We start from the raw sequence: 20,009 nt of genomic DNA, 5'->3' as shown, positions 1-20,009 counted from the left end.
GGGGAGGAAGAGATTATTTAAGTGGAAGTTTTGGGGGAGAATTTATCTAGGAGGAGGGGGAAGGGTTGGGTTAAGATAATCTGGATAATAGCTGAGTGGCTAAAAATCTGTATGGATTGCTATCTCTCACATAAACTGCTTGAGGCTTTTTTCTCCACTTTATCATTAAATGCAATTCTCTGAGGGTAGCTCCACCTGGTAACATTTTTTGAGAAATTTTTGTAATATAAATAAACAAAGCATGGTAAATATAGTATTATATATATAAAGAGCAGGCATCAAGTCCAGCGTCTTATACTGATGAGACGGGAATGGGTGGAACTAGGTGGAATAGGTGGGCCTGGGGGCAGGTCTAGGGGTCCAGATTTTGGATGTTGGGAGATAAAGGATGAAGGTACAAAGCTATAGGGGCCCCTCTTAACTTTGGTGGAGGTGGGATTTTTCGGCAGTGGCAAGAGGGTCAAGTCAGTTGCTTTCTTTTGCTTGAAAACTAAATAAAAAAATACCAGAAAGAAAGATATTCTGCTCTGCCTGGCTTCAAAACGAGTGAACCGCTTGAGTTACATTCCAATGAAAGGAGAGAGAAGCACCAAACAGGAGCTTAACTACAGAAGAACGGACTGCGAGGGAAGAGTTTCCCAATGTGGAGAGAGTCTGTGAGGAGGGATGACGGATGAGGCCTAGTAAAGCTCAATAGAAGGGAAGAGGTTGGGTTACCAGATTTTCCAAATGGAAAATCCAGACCCCCTAGACCCGCCCCTAGGCCTGCCCCCCAACCCAGCCTCCCACTGCCTGCCCAATGGTGATTTGTTGGAAGCTTTTCAAAACCCAGACAAAGTCCTCAAAAAAATGACATGTCTGGTAACTCTAGGAATAGTTTATTAAGCATTCAGGAAGCCACTGACCCAGAAGAAATGGCAAACAGTAACGGGAATCACATACATGGATGAACAGCGTTCACCTAAAGGGATACAATCTCACGACAGAGGAACTCCCTTTGCAAACATTTTAAGTTAAAATAGTTGTCAGTCTCTTGAGTGTTTCTGGTGAAGAGGAACTCTATGCCTGGGCCTTGAAGGGAAACCCCTTCTTCCCTCCCCTCCCCCCAAGAGAACCTGCTCCCTTGGAGAAGAGTGAATGTGTGTTGAGTGAAGAGAGGGAGAGGACCCTCCAATATTATTGCTTGGAGCGCCCTGGGGTGAGGGTTACCAGAAGGATAACCCCAGGGTACAACATCTCATAAAATCAACACAATAACTAAATAAAGAATAAATAATCCTGTTTTCTCCAACTTTACCTGCTGACATTTGGAAACACAGGGGCCTTCTGGCTCAGGGAATGATGGATTCTGAAGAGAAGACCCTACTTCTTGATTGGCAAGCTGCAACAAAGCCACTGAGTTATTAACGATTCCAAAGAGAACAAATATAAATCGTCTCGTTTATAAATTCACCTTCCCATCAAAGAGGATCTCAAGTGTGCAGTGCAATTCACTGCTTCAGAAATGTGCAAACAGGTAGACACCACATCTCTGGGGTCCTAAGATTGCATGGAAGTTTCTCCAGGTAAGCTGAGGCATAGGGGGGGGGATAAAGTCGCCTGTTCACCATCATATAATCAGTGATAAAGGTAATCTGAACATAATCACACTGGTGGGATTTCATCTTGGCTTAAGAAAAGTTTGGACACGTTCCTGGAGGAAAAGTCCATACTCTGTTATTGAGAAAGTCATGGAGGAAGCCATTGGTTGCCCTGGATCGGTAGCATGGAATATTGCTACTCCTTGGGTTTTGGTCAGGTACTAGTGACCTGGATTGGCCACTGTAAGAACTGGCTACTGGGCTTGATGGACCTTTGGTCTGACCCAGTAAGGCTATTCTTAAGATTTAAAATATACTATACTCTTCAACTTCTATCAATGACACATCACCCTTCCACTATGGAACTCATGGGGAGTAAATTTCTCCCTTTTATGTATTTTTTTTTAACTAAATTTCTATTTTCTTCTTTAATAAATCTTATTCTGGGGAACAGTGACCTCAAGTGCCCATGGTTGTTCAATTTAGAACCAGTCTTGTCGATACAACCACTTCGTGAGCCATCACAGGTCTCTTGTAGCCCCCTACTCTTACCTAAATCTTAGGGCTCCTTTTACAAAGGCGCGCTGGCGGTTTAACGCACGTATTACCGTGCGCTATACCGCCAGCTGAGCTAGCCCCTACCGCCTCCTCTTGAGCAGGCGGTAGTTTTAAGGCCAGTGCGGGGGTTAACGCGTGATGAAACGTCGCGCGCGTTACCCCCCGCTAGCACAGCTTGATAAAAGGAGCCCTTAGTTTATTCATTTTTTAATATATGTATCTAATATAATAAAACGGTAAGTCGCCCATGCGCACTTCCTATGCGTGCGCCGGTTTTCCGTGAGCTGTAGCGACCCATAGGAAGTGCGCATGCGCGGCTTTCGGTTCTGTTTTTCGGTCTGGCCTGCTCCCTGCCGCATTGCATTTTTTAGTTGAAAGACGCAGCGGTGGCTCCTCTCACGATCCCCACCTGCGTCAGACTTCCAACGCAGGTGGGGATCATGAGAGGAGCCACCGCCGCGTCTTTCAACTTAAAAAAAAAATACGGCAAGGCAAGCAGGCCAGACCAGACCGAAGCTCAAGACTGCGGGAAGGGAAGGGGGGGCCGACAAAGAAGAGGACTCCAGCCGCGAGAGGCCAGAACGCGGGGGAGGGGCCGAACGGAGCAGGCAAGATCGCGGTAAGAGAAGGGAAGGGGTGGGGGAAATGCTGCAACTGCTGCACAGGGATCTGAAGGGGAAGACAAATACCGCTGCTGCTGCTGCACAGGGAAGTCGGGGGGGGAGGGAAATGCTGTTGCAGGGAAGTGGGGTGGAAATACTACTGCACAGGGAAATGGAGGGAAAGAATGACAGACAGACAGACAGCAGGAGGGAGGGAGACAGACAGAAAGGAAGAAAGACACAGGGGCAGGGAGAGGGACAGAAAGACAGACAGAAAAAGGGAGCCAAGGGGAGAGAGAGAGAGACAGCGGGAGAGAGAGAGAGAGACAGAAAGAAAGAAAGAAAGAAAGACAGACATATATTCTAGCACCTGTTAATGTAACGGGCTTAAAGACTAGTAAATTATATTCAATTAAAAGTGGCCAGATAAGCTGATTGTTCTTTTTCATTGAATCATTGGCAGTCAAGTTAATCATGGTGATAATCGTTCCACTTCTTATAAAGCCTTAATTATACTTAGCTTTAAACCCAACCTGGGCTGAAAAATCTCTCAAAAAAAATTGTAGTGCGGTTTTTAGCATCGGCTGTGGCGGCAACAGCTCCGACGCGCATAGAATTCCTATGAGCGTCACAGCGGTTACCACCGTGGCCGGCGCTAAAACACACACTACAGTTTTGTAAAAAGGGGGGGTTTAAGTCTCAATTAAAGGCCTTATTAGTTTAAAAATGCATTTGACACAACTCTTTTGTAATTTTTCCATTTTTTTCTTTCTTACTTTAGTTCATTACGGTCTATATCAGGGGTGTCAAAGTCCCTCCTTGAGGGCCGCAATCCAGTCGGGTTTTCAGGATTCCCCCAATGAGATCTGTTTGCATGCACTGCTTTCAATGCATATTCATTGGGGAAATCCTGAAAACCCAACTGGAATACGGCTCTCGAGGACTGGAGTTTCCTACCCCTGGTCTAAAGCCTAAACCAGGGATCTCAAAGTCCCTCCTCGAGGGCCGCAATCCAGTCGGGATTTCAGGATTTCCCCAATGAATATGCATTGAAAGCAGTGCATGCACATAGATCTCATGCATATTCATTGGGGAAATCCTGAAAATCCGACTGGACTGCGGCCCTCGAGGAGGGACTCTGAGACACCTGATCTAGCCCCGAGGTGGGCAACTCCAGTCCTCAAGGGCCGCAATCCAGTCGGGTTTTCAGGATTTCCCCCATGAATATGCATTGAAAGCAGTGCATGCACATAGATCTCATTGGGGGAATCCTGAAAACCCGACTGGATTGCAGCCCTTGAGGAGGGACTTTGACACCTGTGGTCTATCTTTTCTTCCCCTTTACGTTTGTTGTCTTCCATATTGTTTTTCCCTAAATATATTGCAAATCTTTCCTTCCCCTTCTTTTAGCCTATTTGTGTCTGTTTTAATCATGGTTGATTTACCCTGTTTGTCTTTATTGATTTTTCCTTTAATACATTTTTAGCCTTTTTTTTTTTTATTGTAAACCACTTTAGTTTAATATTTCTGTTAATAATTATAGTTACGACTTGGATGGAAGACCACAAACTGAAACTCAACCCAGACAAAACTAAATTCATCCTCCTAGAAAATAACAAAATCCCAACCATAACCAACTTAGAAATCAACTCTATCAACTACCCTTTGCAAACCACCCTAAAACTTCTAGGTATGACTATCGACAGAGGCTGCACCATGCAACCACCAATTAACAAAACAATACAGAAATCTTTCGCAGTTATGAGAAACCTTAGACAAGTCCGAAAATTCTTCGAAAAAACACAATCTCTAATCCTAAGTATCCTAGACTACTGCAACATCCTCTACCTCCCCTGCAATAATGATTAAACAACTACAGACAATTCAGAATACAGCTCTGACACTCGTCTATTCATTGAAAAAACATGATCACATTACTGAGGCATTCATTAATTCTCATTGGCTTCCAATCCAGGAAAGAATACAATTTAAATTCTACTGTATACTATTTAAAACTATAAATGGAGACAGCCCAACCTACCCAAACGACCGCCTCATCCAAACCACCTCTATCAGGCATAGAAAAACACACACCCCATTCATTACCCCCCAATCAAAGAAGTAAAACGGAAAAAACTATGCAACGGACTACTGGCAACTCAGGCAGCAAAGATAGACAACCAAGTCTCCAACCTATTGACAACAACCCCAGACTACAAGATGTTCAGAAAGGAAATAAAAACTATACTCTTCAAGAAATCCCTTAATAAAGCTTAACCCCCCTCTGACCATCCCCTCCCTAACCCCAGATCCTACTTTTCCCTCTCTTGGAAACCTTCTCTGATCTAACGTTGTAACCCTTCTTCCATAACTCTTTTTGTAATCCGCTTTGAACCGAAAGGTAATAGCGGAATAGAAATCTGTAATGTAATGGTACATGAAATAAAGGGCTCCTTTTACTAAGGCAAGCTAAATATTAACACACGCTAAACGCTAACGCATCCATTATAGTTAGCGTTTAGTGCGCACTTAAATGACTTAGTAAAAGGACCCCAAAGTAACTAACTGGTATAATTAGATTGCAAGCTCTATTGAGCAGGGATTGTCTAGGAGCACTATAGAACTAATAGCACCGGTGCTTAACTTTGGGTGCAGGAATCAGTTCTAAGTGCTTTTCTATCAATGGCGCTCAATTTGGAGCGCTGTTTATAGACTAGCACGCCGCGTTGATTTTTTTTTTTCTGGCGCTGCATAAAATTTTTACTTTGCTTCGGAGCTCACGGGTTCAAACATGATGTGGAAGAGAAATGTTTGCAAGAGCCTAACTCACCTCAACTTCCTGCATTTTCACTCCCACGGCCTCAGCCTCTGAGCAAATGTTTTCTATAAACTCCCCCAGGATCAGGGGGAGCTCATCAAAAGTGCCGGCAAAGAAGATGTTCTGTAGATTTCTGTACAGCATCAGGCTCTTCAGCTCTTCCATATCTGCTCCAGACACTCCCACTGCAATGAGGCGGATTCCTGCAGAGGAGAAAAATGCTTGAGGATCTGAATACATTCATGTAAACCGTTCTGAGCTCCCCGGGGAAAACAGTATAGAAAATGGAATAAATAAAATAAGATCAGCAGAGCAAACTCAAGCCCTAGTTCCATGGTCCATGACATGCTCTTTGACTATCATCAACCATCTCCATACTTAGGGCTTTTAGATGGCTCCAGGGCATAACGCAGGACATGCTGAGCCAGAAATGACATGTTCCTTTTCATGTACAGGTTTGTAGTCCTGTGTTTTGTAGGGAAATCAGAACTCGGTTGTTATATGCAGAGCTAAACTAAACTAAACCTTAGGTTTGTATACCGCACCTCTCCACAAGCGTAGAGCTCGGCACGGTTTACAGGGTTAGGTTGAAAAGGAGCTACAATGAAGGGTTATAGGAAAGGAGCTAGGAAGATAAAGAACCAAAGAGCGGGAGGTGTTAGATTTTTGAAAAGAGCCAAGTTTTCAGGTGTTTGCGGAAGGATTGGAGGGAGCTTGAAATTCAGAGCGGGAATGTGAGGTTTTTCCAGAGTTCTGTGGTTCTAAAGGGGAGGGATGTTCCTAGTTTTCCTACGCGGGATATACCTTTTGCAGAGGGGAATGATAGTTTCAGTTTTTGGGAGGATCTAGTGGAATTAGGGTTAGAGGAGTTCCAGAAGAGTGGGATAACGGGAGGGAGGATGCCATGTAGGATCTTGAAGGCTAAACAGGCACATTTAAAGAGGACTCTGGAGAGAACTCTGGAGTTACCCAACAGACCACTTCAGGAGCATATCTATGAAATTCAGTCATTTAACCCTCCTTAAGGATCGACCATTGCTGGTTTCCTGTCACACTCAGAATCAAAATAAAATTCCTACATAAGGACATAAGAATTACTACACTGGAACAGACCGAAGGTCCATCAAGCCCAGTATCCTGTTTCCAAACAGTGGCCAACCCAGGTCCCAAGTACCTGGCAGAAACCTAAAGAGTAGCAACATTCTAGAGCTGAGACTGTGATGTCATAATGCCTCATTCCACCAATGCCTTAGAGCCAATCTCACTAGTGATGTCACAATGGCTTGATTGTCCTATACTTGGTTCACATAAGAATATAAGAATTGCCATACTTGAACAAGACTGAAGGTCCATCAAGCCCAGGATCCTGTTTCCAACAGTGGCCAACCCAGGTCCCAAGTACCAGCCAGAAACCCAAAGAGTAGCAACATTTCAGAGTTGAGATTGTGATGTCATAAAGCCTCATTCCGCCAATGCCTAAGAGCCAACCTCACCAGTGATGTCACAATGACTTGAATGTCCTATACTTGGCTCACATAAGAACATAAGAGTTTACATACTGGGACAGGCTAAAGGTCCATCAAGCCCAGTAGCCTATTTCCAACAGTGGCCAACCCAGGTCCCAAGAACCTAGCTAGATCCCAAGTAGTAAAATAATTTTATGCTGCTTATCCTAGGAATAAGCAGTGGATTTCCTCAAGCCATCTCAATAATGGCCTATGGATGTCTCTTTTAGGACATTATTCAAGCCTTTTTAAAACCCCGCTAAACTAACTGATTTCACCCCATTCTCCGGCAACGAATTCCAGAGAAAATCCAGTACCCTAGATCCCTACCACTGATCGGCTGCCTGAGATCATCTAAGTGGACCTATTACATATTGCACCTTCACCTAGAATAGCCTCAAACTCCCAATTCAGCCACCTTGTACTGCGCTTGTGAAACTCACTGCCTTTACTTCTGAGAATAAATTACACTTGTTCATCTCCTTTAAATCAACACTAATCACCTCTTTGCGTGAGTCTTAGAATTACAGCAGTGAGTACCAGTCATCACTGACTTACTTTTTTAAATTGCTTTTATAATTTTGTATCATGTTTATGATCTTTTCAAATTATAAAGTTTCCGTAAACTCCTTTTCCCCCTTCTTTTTCTATTGCCATGACTTTTGTAAACCACTCTGCTCTTCCACTAAAGGCAGCGTATCAGTTAAACTGAACTAAATTAAACTGTAGACCAGGGTTGTCCAACCTGTGGCCCAAGGGCCGCATGCGGCCCCGTGAAGTATTTTGTGCGGCCCCGGTCGAGGGCGATGCTGTGTTTTCCTCTGTTGCCCCCAAGTGTTTACCATCTTACCAGCTCCCTCCTCTGTCTTGCTGCAGCGTTTGCAGGTTTGTGCGGCCCCAGAAACATTTTTTTTGGCCAATGCAGCCCAGGAAAGCCAAAAGGTCGGACACCCCTGCTCTAGACCGAGAAGCCACAGTAGGGTTCCTTGTACAGTCTATTGAAGCAAAGGCCAGTACTCAGTATGGTTAGAGTAACTAATCTCTACAAGTGCGTTACTTATGGCTACCTTTCAGAAAGGCAATCATATTTCAAGTTTATTTAAATCTTGACATACTGCTCATCAAAACTCTAAGTGGTTTACAAATTAAATAAGAACATAAGAACATAATATTTGCCGCTGCTGGGTCAGACCAGCGGTCCATTGTGCCCAGCATCCGCTCATGCGACGGCCCTTAGGTCAAAGACCAGTGCCCTATTTGAGTCTATCCTTACTTGCGTATGTTCTGTTCCAGTAGGAACTTATCCAACCTTTTCTTGAATCCCTGAAGGGTGCTTTCCCCTATAACAGCCTTCGGAAGAGCGTTCCAGTTTTCCACCACTCTCTGGGTGAAGAAGAACTTCCTTACGTTTGTACGGAATCTATCCCCTTTCAACTTTAGAGAGTGCCCTCTTGTTCTCCCTACCTTGGAGAGGGTGAACAACCTGTCTTTATCTACTTTGTCTTGAATCCCTGGAGGGTGTTTTCCCTATAACAGCCTCCAGAAGAGCGTTCCAGTTTTCCACCACTCTCTGGGTGAAGAAGAACTTCCTTACGTTTGTACGGAATCTATCCCCTTTCAACTTTAGAGAGTGCCCTCTCGTTCTCCCTACCTTGGAGAGGGTGAACAACCTGTCTTTATCTACTAGGTCAATTCCCTTCAATATCTTGAATGTTTCGATCATGTCCCCTCTCAGTCTCCTCTTTTCAAGGGAGAAAAGGCCCAGTTTCTCTAGCCTCTCATTGTATGACAACTCCCCCAGTCCCTTAACCATTTTTGTCGCTCTTCTCTGGACCCTTTCGAGTAGTACTATTGGGGGAACAAAACGACCAAACAAGTAGATACATAAGGGAAGTAGGGGAGAAATACAATATTTGAAGAGATAAGAAAACAATGAGAAGAAGGCGAAATATTGAAATTATCCTATTTTGATCTAAGTTTAATTAAAAAGAAGAAATAAAAGAAAAGAGGATAGTTTATTTTTCGTATATGTTATATGCATCCTTAAATAGGAAAGTTTTGAGGTTAGCTCTAAACTAACTATAACAGCGCTCGTTTTACTAAACTGCGCTAGCATTTTTAGGGTTTGCGCTAGACGCCAACGCCTCCATAGAGCTGGCGTTAATTTTTCCGCGTAGCCCAGGGTTTAGCGTGCACTAATCTTCAGCGCGCGCTAAAAACGCTACTGCAGCTTAGTAAAAGCAGCCCTTCGATTTATAGATCGGGTCATCTTCACGTAATAAAGCTCGACTCGGTTTACATCAATTCAAAAAAATATAGAAAAGATCACGAGTTTACAATTCAGAGAATGACCATGTTTTTTTAATTTTTATGAAAAAGTCGAAATGAACCTAATTCTCTTAACCTTAGAGGAATATCATTCCATATTTCTGTTAGTTTGAAAGGATAGGAGATCCCTAATTTATTTAGTAAAAACAATTCCTTTAGGACAGGGGTAGGGAACTCCGGTCCTCGAGAGCCGTATTCCAGTCGGGTTTTCAGGATTTCCCCAATGAATATGCATGAGATCTATTTGCATGCACTGCTTTCAATGCGTATTCATTGGGGAAATCCTGAAATCCAGTGTCTATTTCAACCTCAGTCCTTCTACACCAGCATTCTTCAATGCAACGCTTGAGGGTCAGTGGTTGTGGCCATTCATACTCTGATTCTTATGTGAGCCAAGAATAATGAAGCCATTGTGACATCACTGATGTGATTGGCTCTTAGGAACTGGTGGAATGAGGCATTATGACATCACAATATCTGCTCTGGATACCAGAGACTGTCATTCTGTAGTGTCTGTTTCAACCTCAGTCCTTCTACACCAGCATTCTTCAAAGCAAAGCTTGCGGGTTAGTGGTTGTGGCCATTCATACTCTGATTCTTATGTGAGCCAAGGATAATGAAGCCATTGTGACATCACTGATGTGATTGGCTCTTATTGGTGGAATGAGGCATTATGACATCATAATATCTGCTCTGGATACCAGAGACTGTCATTCTGTAGTGTCTGTTTCAATCTCAGTCCTTCTACACCAGCATTCTTCAGAGCAAAGCTTGCGGGTCAGTGGTTGTGGCCATTCATACTCTGATTCTTATGTGAGCCAAGGATAATGAAGCCATTGTGACATCACTGATGTGATTGGCTCTTAGGCACTGGTGGAATGAGGCATTATGACATCACAATATCTGCTCTGGATACCAGAGACTGTCATTCTTTAGTGCCTATCTCAACCTCAGTCCTTCTACACCAGCATTCTTCAAAGCAAAGCTTGTGGGTCAGTGGTTGTGGCCATTCATACTCTGATTCTTCCCTCTCTCCTTAAAGAATGACATGAAGATGGTTTCCCGCGGTTATCCGCGGGGACGGGAACGGTGATGAATTTTGTCACCGTGTCATTCTCTACACTGAAGCCTCCCGAGATCATTTTGCGATTTGTGCTTTAGACTAAAATTTGTTTCAGCACTGGGGCAGGTCGGGGTGGAGTGTGGGTTTGTTCTGCGCTAATCAGTTAGCACAGCTACATGACTGCGCACTATAAGGCAAATTCTATAAGAGGCGCCTAACTTTTTTTTTTTTTAGTTCAATATTGCCTAACTTTAAGAAGATCAGATGTAATGCGGTGATTTCACCTGCATGCGCGCATGCTTGCGACATCCCCGCATTGCATCCCCGAAGAGATGAGGTTTGTGTGGGGCTGGGGTTGGGGGGGCGGAACGAGGCAGGATTGTGGGCAGAACTGGGTGGGGCTGGGATGGAACAGGCAGGGCCAGGGGCAGAATGGGGGTGTGGCCAAGCGTCCTCTTTTTTTCACGGCAAAATCTGGAAACCCTATACCAGGGGTAGGAAATTCCGGTCCTCGAGAGCCGGAGCCAGGTCAGGTTTTCAGGATCGCCACTATAAATATGCATGAGATAGATTTGCATCTCAAGGAGACAGTGCATGCGAATCCATCTCATACATATTCATGGTGGAGATCCTGAAAACCTGACCTGGCTCCGGCTCTCAAAGGACCGGAATTGCCTACCTCTGCTCTATACCTAGCAGGAGTTTCATCAGCCGTAAGCCTGAAGTCATTATGCCATTGTATAGATCCATGGTGAGGCCCCACCTGGAATACTGTGTGCAATTCTGGAGACCGCATTACCGTGCTGAGACTGGAGTCGGTCCAGAGAATGGCCACCCGGATGGTCTCGGGACTCAAGGAACTCCCGTACAAGGAACGGCTGGATAAATTGCAGCTGTACTTACTCGAGTAACGCAGAGAGAGGGGTGACATGATTGAGACATTCAAGTATCTCACGGGCCGCATCAAGGTGGAAGAAGATATCTTCTTTTTCAAAGGTCCCACGGCAACAAGGGGGCATCCGTGGAAAATCAGGGGCGGGAAACTGCACGGGGACACCAGGAAATTCTTTTTCATTGAAAGGGTGGTTGATCGCTGGAATAGTCTTCCACTTCAGGTGATTGAGGCAAGCAGCGTGCCTGATTTTAAGGCCAAATGGGACAGACACGTGGGATCTATTCACAGAGAAAGGTAGGGGAAGGTCATTGGGGTGGGCAGACTAGATGGACCGTGGCCCTTATCTGCCGTCTATTTCTATGTTTCTATGTTTCTAACAAGCATACATATCCGGAAAACCAGCCCTGGCTGAGGGTTATGAAGACTGATTTATTGGAAACCAACACAAAGATTGAAATTCCTGAGCAATAAGCAGCAACCGGTTGAAAGCAGGCCTGGCAAAGCTGCTGGACACTCACCTAATAAGTGGACCACTCTGGCCGGCCGCACCACGTCGTCCTGTGATCGGCCATCGGTCAGCAGCACCAGGATGTGCGGTGAGGCTGCTCTCATGCCTTTCGACGCTTGAAAGATCTCTTTCAGCACATGAACTATGGCTCGCCCTGTTCAAACACAAGCACCCCCCAGGCAGCTGTTTATACCAGCAAGTATCAGATCGCATGCAGATGTTTCCATTCATTGATTAATTGATTTGGATTTATATCCCATCCCCCAGAAGATCTCAGAACGGGTTACAAGATTCAGTAAGGGAGAGGCAGTCCACCCCGGGCGCTGTCTTGGGCGCAAGCCCCTGTCCTCCCCTCCAACCCCCCCCCCCCCCGCACTTTCCCCGCCACCCCCCCCCCCCGAACTACCACAAATAGGCACCGCTTCCCTTCCCCATAAGTCTTTAACATTCCCCCGTAAGTCTGCAACCCCCAACCTGCTGTCTCAAGGGGACCGCTTCGAAGGAGACGGTGGAAACTAGGAGTTTCATTACGCAATTATTTTTTTTTTTTTTACAATTGAATTCCCTGAACGTTTGGGTAGCACCTCGTACGTCTGTGTTATGCACTCAGCCCCCCGTCCGGTCGTTAAGAAAGCTGTTTGTCCTTCTACGTTTGAAAAAGAAATACAATCAATCCAGCAAATATGTTAACGTACTTTACACTGGTTTAAACATCAACACTTTCCAATCCAATCCTTAGGGCTCCTTTTTACTAAGCTGCACTAGCGTTTTTAGCGCACTCGTTAAAGATTAGCGCACTAACCCCGCGCTACACAAAAAATACTAACGCCGGCTCTAGGGAGGCGTCAGCATGTGGCGTGCAGAAAACTGCTAGCACTGCTTAGCGAAAGGAACCCTTAGGGCTCCTTTTACGAAGGCGCGGTAGCGGATCAACGCAAGTGATAGCGCGCACTAAACCGCCCGTCCGCGCCGCTACCGCCTCCTCTTGAGCAGGCGGTAGTTTTCCGGCTAGCGCGGGGGTTAGCGCGTGATGAAGAGTCACACGCGTTAAAGCCGTTACCGCGGCTTCGTAAAAGGAGCCCTTAGTCGTACATACCAGGTCATTCCCCTGAGAGACTCGAACCGGTTAACCATAATTTACTCAAGGAAACATTAAAACACAGTAATAGGGGCAGGAGAAATTCAACTAATGCCAACATTCAGTTATCAACTACAATGCGCCACGGCCTCTAGGAAAGCAAACAGAATCTTCTCCCCTCTTATCCCACCCATATGTGTTTTCCTTAATTTGTTTCCCACTCTGCTCAAACATATTGTAATTTCTCCCCCTACTTATCCTAATGTTTCCAATTTGTCTTGTATTAGTTTATGTTTTGTCGTGTTTTTTTTTTAATAATTTAATATATTGTAACTTTTATATATTGTAATTTTAAACATGTGTTAATCGCTTTGAAATTGATAAAGCGATCAATCAAATACATATTAAACTTGGAAACTTGGAAACTTGGAATGCTGGGTATCATTAAGAGGGGTATTACGACCAGGACGAAGGAAGTCATCATGCCGCTGTATCGTGCAATGGTACGGCCGCATCTGGAGTACTGTGTCCAGTACTGGTCGCCGTACCTCAAGAAGGACATGGCGGTACTTGAGGGAGTACAAAGAAGAGCAACCAAACTGATAAAGGGAATGGAAAATCTCCCATATACCGACAGATTGAAGCAGTTGGGACTTTTCTCCCTGGAGAAGCGAAGACTTAGAGGAGACATGATAGAAACCTTCAAGATCCTGAAGGGCTTAGAAAAAGTAGACAGGGACAGATTTTTCAAATTAAGGGGCACCACGAGCACAAGGGGGCACTCGGAGAAATTGAAAGGGGACAGGTTTAGAACAAACGCTAGGAAGTTCTTTTTCACTCAGAGGGTGGTGGATACATGGAACGCGCTTCCAGAGGCTGTTGTGGACAAGAAAACACTAAAATGGATTCAAAGAAGGTTTGGATAGATTCCTAGAAGAAAAAGGGATTGGGGGGTATAGATAGGTATAGACCATTGCTCAGGCAATGGGCCTGATGGGCCGCCGCGGGAGCGGACCGCTGAGCAGGATGGACCTATGGTCTGCCTCAGCGGAGGCAACTTCTTATGTTCTTAAATCTTTATTGATTTTCAAACTTTGACAGTGCAATACAATTAATTGAACATAAAATACTACATAAAAGGATTATTTGACAAATTTCTTAAACAGATCCATCATCTCTCAATTATCAGCTACGAATTTCTTAAGCAGATACGTTTTCAGAGTTTTTCTAGAGCATGTCAACGAAGAAAGAATTCTAAGATCTGAAGGGAGATCATTCCAGATTTTCACCATAGTAAATGCCATGGAATATGAGAACTTACCTAAAGTTGAATCCCTCTAATAGAACATAACATAACGGTTTATTTATATACAGCATGACCGTGAAGTTCTTCTATGCGGTTTACAATGATTAAAAGATGCTACAAATTGAGTAGAACTAACAAAGTTAGAGATTGGTGATTAACAGGTCTAGAGATTAGTTTTATCCTATCTTAATTTGTAAACCGGCCAGATACTTGTTGATGGTCGGTATATTAAAATTTAATAAAACTTGAAACTTGAAACTTGATCAGTTGTTGTGGGAGATTGTGCAGTTCAGCTATCAAAGTACTTCCGGAACAGATATGTTTATTGGTGTTTCCTAAATTCTCCATAGTTATTAGCATGCATAAGTAATTGTTCCAGATCTTTTCCCCATAATGCAGCTTGATAAGAGAAAAGATGTTAATGTTTTTTAAATTTACATCACTCCCGAGAGAAGTGGTGGAGAGTAAAACTGTGACTGAGTTCAAAGAAGCGTGGGATGAACACAGAAGATTTAGAATCAGAAAATAATATTAAAGATTGAACTAGGCCAGTTACTGGGCAGACTTGCAGGTCTGTGTCTGTGTATGGCCGTTTGGTGGGGGATGGGCTGGGGAGGGCTTCAATGGCTGGGAGGGTGTAGATGGGCTGGAGTAAGTCTTAACAGAGATTTCGGCAGTTGGAACCCAAGCACAGTACCGGGTAAAGCTTTGGATTCTTGCCCAGAAATAGCTAAGAAGAAAAAAAAAAAAAAAAAAAATATATATATATATATAAATTGAATCAGGTTGGGCAGACTGGATGGACCATTCGGGTCTTTATCTGCCGTCATCTACTATGTTACTATGTTACCATCCTAACTGGTGGTGAGACAAGATTCAGGTGTGAGCTTCTCTTATGTCTATTGGTTGAGAAAGAGAAAAGGTCAATTATATATTTGGGTGCTAGACCGACTAGTACCTTGAAGCAAAAACAGCCAAATTTGAACTTGGCACGTGCAACCAATGCAGGAGTTGGTAGGAAGGGGTTACGTGATCGGATTTCTTCAACCCCAAAATCAGCCTGACCGCCGCATTTTACACCAGTTGTAATCTCTGCAAATTCTTCTGGGAAATTGCCAGATGGGCGATATTACAATAATCGAGATGGTGCAGTATAAGGGATTGTACCAGAATTATGAATGATGAAGCTTCGAAGTATGCTCTAATGCAGGGGTAGGGAACTCCGGTCCTCGAGAGCCATATTCCAGTCAGGTTTTCAGGATTTCCCCAATGAATATGCATGAGATCTATTTGCATGCACTGCTTTCAATGCATATTCATTGGGGGGGAAATCCTGAAAACCCGACTGGAATACGGCTCTTGAGGACCAGAGTTCCCTACCCCTGCTCTAATGCAGTGGTTCCCAACCCTGTCCTGGAGGAACACCAGGCCAATTGGGTTTTCAGGCTAGCCCTAATGAATATGCATGAAGCAAATTTGCATGCCTATCACTTCCATCATATGCAAATCTCTCTCATGCATATTCATTAGGGCTAGCCTGAAAACCCGATTAGCCTGGTGTTCCTCCAGGACAGGGTTGGGAATCACTGCTCTAATGGACCAAAGCTTCCAGAGAGAAAAAAAAAACCCTTTCAAACCAAGGAGTCCACTTGGTCTTTCATGGTTAGGCCCTGTTCCAGTATTACCCCCCAGAACCTTCATTGTAGGTTGAATAGGGTAACTGAGTTTATTGATGCATAGTGATGCTTTAGTGTCAAGTAGGTGTGGCGAGGCTACAAAGAATTTTGTTTTTTCTGAGTTAAGCTTCAATCTAAATAGAAGGGAATATTAATTTGAATTTATGTATTCCCCAAGAGTGTCGCCTCACCACCCATAAGCACCAGCCATAAGCAAGTTTTTGTGCTAGATTGCAGTGAAGAACTTGGATTTTTTTTTTCCACTTGACTTCACAATATGCGATGATTGGGTGGCGAGGCGACGCTCTTGGGGTTTTGGCTCCTTGTTTTTGCCTCTGTGTCTCTGAGCGTATTTTGCCCTTCAAAGTGTCGATTTTTAACCAGTTGTAAAGCTCGTTAACATATTCACTGGAGCGATTGTATTTATTTTTCATATGCTCTCCTTTAATCACTCTTCCTAGTAGAGGACCACGTTTGTGACAACGTGATTTTTTTTTCCCTGCAGCTGCAGACGTTTACGCTCCTATAACCACACCTGTCTTTGTGTTGCCTCCGGCATACCAAAGTCCCTTGATGGCCTTCAGCACACTGTTCCGGTCCTGGTACTGGTTCAAGAGAAAGTCTGTCCTGGGCTCCTCACTATACTGCGCCACCGCAATCTGATGGAAGAAAGCAAAGATCGGTCAAGAAGACACGGGGACCTTGGAAAGAACCCGCTCCAGTGATAAAGAATGAAATGAGCTGGCAGTGGCGTAGAAAGGGGGCGCGTCCCACCCTAGGCACAGTCTTTCTAAGGGCGTGGCACCCCACTCCTCTCCTTGCCACGCGCGCGCACCCCTTGCCTTCGCCCCGCACTTTTCTCACTTCCCCGGTGCAAGGTTGTTGCCCGCGTCTGACGTCACATCTGGGACCTGCACCTAGGAAGTGACGTCAAAGGGCGAGCCGACGCTGACGTCATGCTGCAGAAGTTAAAAAAGTACAGGGAAAGTGAAGGGGAGGCACACATGACAGGGGGGGGCAGGGAAGGGGTGCCACTGCCCTAGGCACCGCTTACCCTTACTACGCCACCATGCGCAGGCAATGGCGTAGTGGGCGGTATCTCTGATAAACACATTCCATCTAATAAAACAACATTACTTAACAGGCCAGCGGAGAATGACCTGGGGACAAATTTTTTTCACCTCCCCGCGGCAACTCATTTTCCCGTCCCGGAAAGTTCTTTTTCTGTCCCTGTCCCATTCCTGCGCAACTTCCATAGCTTTCAGTGGAAGTAAAACCTGGATGTCTCAAGCCATCCTCCTTTTTCTGGAGCCAAACAGTAACCCTAGCCCGGATTCTATAAACGGCGCCCCCGGTTGGGCGCCGCTAGGTGCTGTTGTCGAGGCCACCTAGCGACGCTTAACTGAAATCCACGCCTAACCTAAATTACTTCAATTAGCCTAAATAGCGTGGCAATTGACCACACCATTGAAGTTAATTGAATAATTAAAATTTAAAAAATTTTAACTAAAAGTTAGGCATGGAATTCCACGCGGCGCCTAGCAGCACCTACGTCGAGGCGCTTCCCGACGACTAGCGACATCTACTTGAAAAGTAGACAGGGTTAGGGGCAGAGAATAGGGGTGGTTTCTTTAGGCGCCGCTAAATTAGGCCCAGTGCAATCCAGCCCAAACTAACTAGGCCTAAAGGCAGAGCCTTGGATGAAAGCACTACTTCTTTCAGTAGCAACATTTAATCCAGGACACACATTCGAGGAGTCTCAGGCTTATATAAGGGCAGGCAGAACCATTGCAGCCATCCCAGCAGGAGATGCTGTAATAGAATAACAAGGCCCTGAAACCCACAGAATACTACTACTATTACCACTATTAAATATTTCTAAAGTGCTACCAGCGCTTTATAAAGTCACATAGAAGAAGAAAACAGTCCCTGCTTGAAAGAGCTTACAATCTAAACAACCAAGACAGAGAAACAGGATGTCATGGATACAGTTAAGGGGAACGGTTAATCAGTTGGCTGGGATGGTGGGCAGAAGAGTAGGGTTACGGGTTGAAGGCTATATCAAAAAGGTGGGTTTTCAGTTTGCTTTTAAACAAGGGAAGGGGCCTGACGGACAAAGTCAGGGAATTTATTCCAGGCAGAGGGGGCAGCTAGATGAAAGGAACAAAGTCTGGAATTGGCAGTGGAGGAGAAGGGTAACGTTAAGAGCGACTTATCTGAGGAACGGAGTTCTTTGGGAGGTGTATAAGGAGAGAGAAGCTTGAGGAGAGAGGAGATTGAGAGGGGACATGATCGAAACATTCAAGGTACTGAAGAGGATAGACTTAGTAGATAAGGACAGGTTGTACACCCTCTCCAAAGTAGGGAGAATGAGAGGGCACTTTCTAAAGTTGAAAGGCAATAGATTCTGTACAAACATAAGGAAGTTCTTCTTCACCCAGAGAGTGGTAGAAAACTGGAACGCTCTTCCGGAGTCTGTCATGGGGAAAACACCCTCCAGGGACTCAAGACAAAGTTAGACAAGTTCCTGCTGAACCGGAATGTATACAGGTAGGGCTAGTCTCAGTTAGGGCGCTGGTCTTTGACCAGAGGGCTGCCGCATGAGCGGACTGCTGGGCACGATGGACCACTGGTCTGATCCAGCAGCGGCAATTCATATGTTCTTATGAGAGATATTGAGGGGCAGCAGAATGAACACACTTGTAGGTCAGCAATAGGAGCTTGAACTGTATGCGAAGGTGGATAGGGAGCCAGTGAAGTGATTGAAGGAGAGGGGTGGCGTGAGCGTAGCGAGGTTGGTGGAAGATGAGTCGTGCAGCAGAGTTTTACACAGATTGCAAAGGGGAGAGACAACACTGTGAGATACCAGGGAAAAAGTTAAGTTTTCAGTAAAATGTGGGGGGTTACAACCCCCCACACCCCCACAACGCAGCGCGATGTCTATTAAGTAAAGTGAGGGGGTTCCCCTCACGCCCCCCCCCCCGTCGGAGCCCTAAAAACAGTAATTTTGAGCGGCGCATGCCTCCGCGCTGCGCTTAATTGTCTGGGCGCACCTTTGTCCCGGCGCGCTTTTGACCTGACACCAAAGATTTCATCAGGGAAGTCTGTATATGTTTGTATCTATTTTTCACAGGAAATCTGGGGTGTAAAATAGTACATCAGAACACGACGCAGGAACAATGGAGAATTACCTGTGTCCCTTCAGGTCCAATTATGGGGAAATAGGAGACAATTCTGTAGAGGAAGTCTTTGATTTTATTAAAGTTGTTTTGCCCGATGCTTGAGGATTCATCCACCAGAAGCACAATGTCAGCTTTCAACCTCCCACACACTGGAATCAGAAAATGACAGATTACACTACATAAAAGTGGCTTTAGTTGATCAGGACATCAGATTATTCTGCTATTCAGCACAAAAATTTGAACGTCTAGAAGCGACAGGTACACCAAAGTGCTGTATAGTATTTCCTTTCAGCCGATCAAAATGCAGCAATCTTCAGAATGACTTTGCACGGATTTTATGGGCCCCTGTCTCCACTAAAAGATGTCTCCCGTCTAGCATGGGAGGTGTGGGTAGGATTACCAGAAGTCCGGATTTCCCAGACATGTCCTCCTTTTGAGGACATGTCTGGAGGTCCGAAAGGAAAATCTGGCAACCCTAGGTGTGGGGAGAGAAAGAGAAAAAGGTACAGACATAACTAAAATAATAATATTAATAACTTTATTTTCTATACCGCCAACACCCAAAGAGTTCTAGGCGGTTTACAGATAAGAAAAACTGGACACTCAGTGATAAAAATACAATGAGCAAAAGACATAGATATAATTGCATAGTTCTTAGACAGATAAGAATTTCTTGAACAAATAGGTCTTACTTCTCCCTCCATATCCACATGGGGTTAGGGGCAGAGCCAGCCCACGAATATTATAAAACCACGAATAATATTCGGGCCAGTTCTACCCCTAACCCCCTCCCCCCCCCCCCCACTTCCCCCAGCTATTTTAAGGCCTGTAAGCTCCTCCCCCCCTTAAGCCTTACCTGGTGATCTAGCGGGTTTTCGGGGCAGGAGCAATCTTCCCACGCTCCTGCCCC

General features: G+C 44.9%; 1 protein-coding gene across 1 annotated transcript in view; it reads right to left on the bottom strand.

Annotated features, from left to right (window-relative positions):
- Positions 1 to 20,009, bottom strand: part of LOC117366868 (collagen alpha-1(VII) chain-like) — a 311,407-nt gene that overhangs the window by 221,921 nt on the left and 69,477 nt on the right. The window contains exons 20-24 of the mRNA XM_033958833.1: positions 19,109 to 19,248; positions 16,453 to 16,576; positions 11,868 to 12,011; positions 5,571 to 5,761; positions 1,298 to 1,381 (exon numbers count right to left, since the gene is read on the bottom strand). Of these exons, the coding sequence (XP_033814724.1) occupies positions 1,298 to 1,381; positions 5,571 to 5,761; positions 11,868 to 12,011; positions 16,453 to 16,576; positions 19,109 to 19,248 (683 nt within the window). The remainder of the gene's footprint in view (positions 1 to 1,297; positions 1,382 to 5,570; positions 5,762 to 11,867; positions 12,012 to 16,452; positions 16,577 to 19,108; positions 19,249 to 20,009) is intronic.

This window comes from Geotrypetes seraphini, chromosome 9 (assembly GCF_902459505.1).
Source record: "Geotrypetes seraphini chromosome 9, aGeoSer1.1, whole genome shotgun sequence".
Taxonomy (NCBI): domain Eukaryota; kingdom Metazoa; phylum Chordata; class Amphibia; order Gymnophiona; family Dermophiidae; genus Geotrypetes; species Geotrypetes seraphini.
The sequence above is the reverse complement of the archived record's forward strand: the minus strand, read 5'-3'. Positions and strand labels throughout refer to the sequence as shown.